At 38.3% G+C, this 6,639-nt stretch overlaps 2 protein-coding genes across 3 annotated transcripts in view; one reads left to right on the forward strand and one right to left on the reverse strand.

Annotated features, from left to right (window-relative positions):
- The window catches only part of trappc6bl (trafficking protein particle complex subunit 6B, like), a gene marked incomplete in the record, with an annotated part of 6,565 nt that extends 4,390 nt beyond the window's left edge, over window positions 1-2,175 (reverse strand). The window contains 6 exon segments of the mRNA XM_037678024.1: window positions 118-201; window positions 1,149-1,266; window positions 1,354-1,421; window positions 1,540-1,636; window positions 1,891-1,988; window positions 2,120-2,175. Of these exon segments, the coding sequence (XP_037533952.1) occupies window positions 118-201; window positions 1,149-1,266; window positions 1,354-1,421; window positions 1,540-1,635 (366 nt within the window).
- Window positions 2,176-2,590: 415 nt separating this feature from the next.
- On the forward strand, window positions 2,591-5,023 carry bloc1s3 (biogenesis of lysosomal organelles complex-1, subunit 3). 2 transcript variants are annotated; one of them, XM_037678022.1, is made up of 4 exons: window positions 2,591-2,887; window positions 2,963-3,146; window positions 4,327-4,442; window positions 4,632-5,023. In XM_037678022.1, exons 1-4 carry the CDS (start codon window positions 2,771-2,773, stop codon window positions 4,815-4,817), a joined length of 603 nt encoding a protein of 200 aa, XP_037533950.1. In that variant the 5' UTR covers window positions 2,591-2,770; the 3' UTR covers window positions 4,818-5,023. The 2 variants fall into 2 exon arrangements, with proteins under 2 accessions (XP_037533950.1, XP_037533951.1); XM_037678023.1 differs by having other exon boundaries at window positions 4,342-4,442.
- Window positions 5,024-6,639: the final 1,616 nt, after the last annotated feature.

Consider the following 6,639-nt stretch of genomic DNA (forward strand, 5'->3'; position numbering starts at 1 on the left):
GAAAAACAGAAGGAGAAACAAATCAAGACCAGTTACATGAAATCATTTCTGATTTCTTAGGTTGTATGTAAGATTACAAAATGTTTAGCCGCTCGGGGTTATTAGAATATTTTATACCTTGGCAGCCTGATCCAGATACTCTTTTCCATTGGAGAGCTGAGTCAGGAGAGAAAACTTGTTATCCTGCAGGACATAGGTACCCTGTGAAGCCAAATACAGATTTAAATAGCACACATAAATCCAGATAGTTTAAACAAAATGAAAACAAGAACATATGTAAAGTGCTTTATGTTGTCATCATCGTATGTTCCCATACAATGATGGAATGAGTTCTCTGCATTTAACCCATCCACCTGAGATACACCCAGGTGGAGCAGTGGGCAGCTGTGGAAGCATAAGGGAGCAATTAGGGATTAGGTGTCTTGGTCAAGGACACCACAACATGTGGGACATGGCATATGACACTACTTATCTAAAGTACATACAATTCTAGATGGTTTGCATAGAATAGAAACAGCCTTTATCATCCCATGGATTCAACAGCAGTAACAGCAACAGATGAAAAAGGTTCACACAAAACGTTCCTAAAATGTTAAAAACAATATAAAAAGAAATAAGAAAAGCAATAACAATAATAATGTTCCATATGTGTTGAACATTGAGAATGGCAGACTATTTACAGTACAGCAGTATATGCAGAGTGTGTGTTTTAGCAGAGGTCAGCATGTATTTAATACTTAAGTGTGTGTGTGTGTAAATATATATATATATATATATATGTGTGTGTGTGTGTGTGAAGCCTTTATCTGACTAGGAACAAAATACTTGTTTGAACTTTTGCAAAGATATTGAAGGCTGACACCTATAAATTTTGTTGCGTTGAATGAGACATTATTCACTGAAATGACGGTTTGCTTGTTTGTGTCCATCAATATGTCTTTCTTTGATCCATTTGGTGCATTGTTGAAATTGTAAATTGATCACACTTGACCTGACTATGTATTTTATTAATCCCTTGCAGGAGGAGATTGTTGTGTTTTAGCAGCAGAGACTTTTTGACACAAGACAATTAAAACCAATACCATATATTTGGTTCATTTTAATGAGAAGTCCAGATTGAAAACCTGGACTCTATGATTTTATTTTACCTGGTGGTTTGTTCTGAGGTTGTCAACTTGTCTCCTGAACACCTTCGTCCAGAAGTCTTTACAGACGAACTTCATTACGTCCAACTCATCTTTAAAGCTGGGGGAGTCCCGGGTCAGTCTACAAAATATTTAACACAGACACTTAGAAAAAGCATGAATGTTGCAATTATTGTTGCCCATCTAGTACAGTATGTGTGTTATTTACCTCTCAATGAGTCCTTGTCCAACCCTGAAGCCCATGGCTTCCAAAACAGAAATACACACAGCTCTGTCCTACTCAGAAAACAATTGCCACATAGGTTAAACTGCATCCCATCAAAGAACTGACAATATAAACTTGAGACAACAGAGAGGTTCAGCCAGCATCGTTAGCATGTCGAAGCTAACTCGCCTTGTTGTCCATTTCTCCTTTGCTGGACTGTTGTTCAGTGAAAACATGCGACACCATCTCCATATGGAGGAACTCAAACAGGGACTCGTCTGCCATTCTGTAAAACACTCAAATGTCAGCTCAGTCAGCGCAACAACACCAACGACGGAAGGAAAAGCTTAAAAGTAAATGAACCACCTACGGTTTCTCACCGCCTCCTAGCTAGCTAAAATTATCAGCTTTGCTTCCGTGCAACACGGTTATGACATATTAACTCGTGGTAATTTACTATGTTCGAATAAACTCACTACATACATACAGTTGATAAGTATTACATTTTTTTTCGACTGTTAGGTACTCCGACCATCGTACCTGCTGTTAGACGTATCCTCACACAACACTAGCCTGCTCCGGTTAGCTTCTCACAGGTAGCGCTCGATATTCACCGCAGGACATCCCCAAAAATTCATCTAGGCGGAGTTAGGAGGAGTTACCAATACAACAGAAAATAAATGGGCACAATAAGCGATACATACATAAATTAGTGATGAAATGCTTGTAATCGTATGATAATCTAAAACACACCACTGAGTAAACAAACCTCAAAACACCATTTAAACTATGCATTGTTGTCTTGAAATTCTTCTTCTTGAGTTTATTGGCAGTTGGCAAAAATCTGCATTACCGCCACCAACTGGTAGGGAGTGTGGTTCATCATGTTTTGTTTTTTTAATCTTTATTTAGAACTTGACTTCAAATACAAGAATCTAAAAAAATACACACTAAATAACATTTAACATATCAAAAAAATGAAGAAAAAAGAAAGCAAACTATAATAAAATAAGAAAAAATAAATTAAATAAAAAATACAAAGACAAATAAATGCGACTTACAAAGTTAAGTTGTATTCATTACAGATATTTTTTATAGCCTTTTTGTTATTTGAGTCTGAGGTTGTGTCAAGATACAGTTTTACATCCACTGGTTCATCTGTTTGCGGTGAGCGTCAGTGAACCAACGATACGTGACGTAATTTGTCACGTGCCATTAAACGTCCGATCTGATTGGTCTAGGGAGAGCAAGAGACTTCCTATCTCACGTGATTTTGTGTTTACGGAAAGAAAGATTTGACTTTTTGATCTCGTTAGCGATTTAAAACTTTTCAAGAATCTAAAAATGAGGGCAAAGTGTTTATTACTTCCCGTTAATTAGCTCCACCGTGGTGTGGCCGAAGAGCTCGTCGTTTGTCGTCATGTCCAGCAGTTACTCGATCGTGGTGCAGGGCGAGGCGTCCGAAACGGACTCTGACGATGAAGTCTATATCACTTCGCTTTCTACTCAGCAAACTGTCACAACAGGCGGAACTAAGGTGGTCTTTCTGGTGTGCATGACAGACGATACCACCGTTAAAACTGTATTTTATTGTTTCTTATGGATGCTGCAGGTTCCGGGGGAGGCCTCAGAAACTGACAGCGAGGAGGACCCAGAGCAGACAGGCAGAGCCTCAGCTGGGAGTCAGGACAGCCACATCCTCAGAAGAGACCTGCCTCCTCTCATTGTGGTCAGAGACCACCCTGATGTCCAGTCTATAGTGGAAGACAGACCAAGCCCTTCACACAGGCCACATGGTGAGGAGTTCACATTGACCAGAGGATGTGACTGCATGATCACTCTTCTTTCTTTTTACTGCCTAAAAGAGGAAAATGAGCAACCATACTTGCAGAAGTGAAAAGTTGTCAAATTTTGGTTGGTTAAGGTTTGTAGTCTTATTAATTGTTTAAAATATGCAAGAGAAGTGGGGGAAAGAAGCAATCTGCTGCCACTGGAGTTGTAGCTGTTTTGGTCAAACTTTGAAGATCACGTTGGGCTCAGTCTCGCAGCATTGTGAGATGTCGTACCCTGTGTTGTGAACGACTCTCGGCTACTAGCATATTAAGATTTTAGCTCCATATCAGCATAACCGATGGAGTTGCAGCCAGTTTTGTGTCGGCTAATGTCAATTAGCTGTGGCGGTCATCTCAAATTGGATCGACTCCGAACAATCAATCAATCAATCACCTTTATTTTACCAGGTAGAGCCCGTTGAGATCGAGATCTCTTTCACAAGGGTGACCTGGTCAAGTGGTCAGCACACGTCACAGGGTAATTGACAATAAGCATTTTCATTTATCAAAAGAAAAAAGAAACTACTATCACGATAAATAAATGTTAACAGTTTGAAACCATCAGGACATTTATTGTTTGTAGGTTTACATCCAGGGATTATTTTCTGAAAGCTTCATGAAAATGTGTTCAGTTTATTAGATATTTTACAACAGACCCACAGGATCGAGTCCCAACAGATCATGCTGAAGCAGAATCAATGTGCTGTGAATGAGTCTCGGCTCCAAGCACAGCCAAGTGTTGAACACTATCTGTAAAACTGACGAGCCATACAGCACAGTTATAGCTGTAGCAGTCACTGAGAGTTGTTCACTGCACAAGGTAATCAGTTATATATATATATATAATTACTTTCTGCAAGTTTAATTACAAATCATTACATGTTTTGCTAACAATGTGACACTGTGTATTAGATGTTATACTGAAGGACTCAAACATACCGTTTAGTTTTTTTTTGTGAACTTTACCATCTCAAGTATTTCGGTTTCACAGCCTCATGTAAACACGAGTTCAACCAGTTCCATTCACTGACCCAGACTCAGGACTGATGTGTGATTGGCCTAAAAATGTCAGACTTTTAAATAACTTCCATCATTACAATAGAACAGAGTTCTTAATGAAGTGGGAAATAAAACCATGATTCAGTTTCTGTGTTTCCAGGTGAAACTCTTCTACAGCAGAAGCTGCAGGAGGCAAACAGCCGGCTGTTTACTGACGTGGGACAAATGGTAAAGCAGGTTTACGGCAGCGCTAGCAAGGAGGTATGTCCTCTTGTAGTTTTTTAATATAGACAAAATAGAATAGTAGAATAAAAGTTAGAATGGATAGAAGCTCAAACAAGAAATAAAATAAAGCTCAAGATAAATGTGGCTAAAGTCTGACCAGCTTTTCAGAAACTACAAAAAGAAGAGTCTCCTCTATTAAATCTAATACTTCACTGTTTTTTCAAGGTGCACAGTGTAACATCTCAGCTGAATGCATCCCAGAGCGCCATCATCAACGCGTCCCACAGCATCCGATTAATCCTGGATGACCTCAAGGCCGTGTCGGAGAAGCTTGACATCATCACCAGCTGCCAAATACTGCCGGACATAAACATGGGAGAGGCCAGTCGTGTGACGGCTCCTGTACTTTAAAACAGTTTTATGATCTGAAGTTTTACTGTCAGCATGGGTATACTTCCATCAAACATTAAATGACACTCAGCGAGGCTAACGTTGAGAGTTAGCTTTGCTTATGAAACTACATTTAACATTTACTTCTGATGTATTTATTTTTCAACTGCGCGTCCTGCTGGAGGTTTACAGTATCTTTTTTTTATTTTTTTTTTAGAAAGAAATTAAGTTTAAAAACGGCACTTTCTCACTCTTTTTTAAATTTTTTAAATTTTCCTGCACTGGTGAAGATTCTCAGTCATCATGGTAAATTCAAAAACAACGACTTTATTTGTAACAGAAGATGGTTCACTTCTCATCCGAGGAGTTTCTCGATCCAAACACCAGAGAGTGTGGGGTTTAAGTCATAAAGCTGAGCTAAGTATGTATGCATGTATGCATGTATGCATGTATGTATGCATGTATGCATGTATGTATGCATGTATGTATGCATGTATGTATGTATGTATGTATGTATGTTAGCTCAGATTTATAACTCAGACCCCACGCTCTCTGTTCTTTGCATTGAGAAACTCGTGTGAGAAGTGAAACATCTTGTTACAAGTAAAGACCAGTTGTTGTTTTTTTGAGTATGATGTTTGTCCTGCAGTTGGTTTTTTTTGTTGGTAAAAATGAATATTTCTCAATACATTTAAAACAAACTATTTTTGTCCAGTTTTTTTTTGTTGTTGTTTCTTTATACGAGTTGAATATATACGTTAAAACAGTTGTATAAATTGATACAGAGTGTATTCCTGAAGGCTGAATGCTGCTCAAACCTTCATTGTTCAATCACTTATAAAGCATTCACACTGTTGTGATCCATTTTTCTTTCATACGTTTTTGGCGTCTTTCTTGTTCCACAGTTTTTGTCTATTTCAACAAATCACAAATCAAAACGTTCGGCTCTTTCAGGACAATCCTGCTGTGACTTTTGGTTTTGGTGCAACTTTAGCTTCTTGAAGTATTTAGCCTTTTATGCCATATTTTTTTTCCTCATAGAAAATGAATTAAACTCATTTTACATCCTTTAAATCATTAGATCTGTTTACATTTTACTGCTCCTTTCACATTTTGTTCTGCTTCAGCTTCTTTCAGCTTCCTTGTGCAAATTAAACTTTTTCAGCTACTTTCAGCTGTTTTTCAGCAATAAGCATTCACTGCATTTTCATAGGAAATACAATCTCTGTAGTTTTATTTTTTACTCAAGTATTTGTGGGAAAGTATTTCCTACAATATGACCTTTATTGTTGAGGTTTTATTTATAGTGGCTGTGGTGGGTCATCCTTTATAAATGAAGGTGCACTTGTTAAGGAACAAGGAGAAAATAGCTTAAATTTATTGGTTAAAAATATAAATGTATTCACAAGTAAATGTACAAAAAGTGCACTAAAGGAGCAAGGCGGCCAAACTGTTACATAAAAGATCTGTGATTCCACTGATCTGTTGGAACCTGTGAACAAACAGCTATTCTACATCTACAGGACACATCAAGACAAAACACAGTCCTGCAAACACAGTTCAGCCAGTCACAATTATAAAGCCAGCTTTAAAGGTTGGGATACAACAAAAACCACACGTTTTGGTGTTACACAGGGGTGTAGATGTACACCAGCACCACCACCAGCAGGTTGAGGACGGTGCCCACAATGCCCAGAATCCCCAGCAAATGGTCAGGGTCAACTTTGCATCTGGGTACTTTGGGATGAACATTTTGAGGCGCCGCTGCCTGAAAGAAACGTGAACAGGAAGTGGTCAGTGGGTTTATCTGAAGTGCTTAAAGACAGCATTTTTTAAATAATAA

This window comes from Nematolebias whitei, chromosome 6, assembly GCF_014905685.2.
Source record: "Nematolebias whitei isolate Nwh7 chromosome 6, NemWhi1, whole genome shotgun sequence".
Classification (NCBI taxonomy): Eukaryota; Metazoa; Chordata; class Actinopteri; order Cyprinodontiformes; family Rivulidae; genus Nematolebias; species Nematolebias whitei.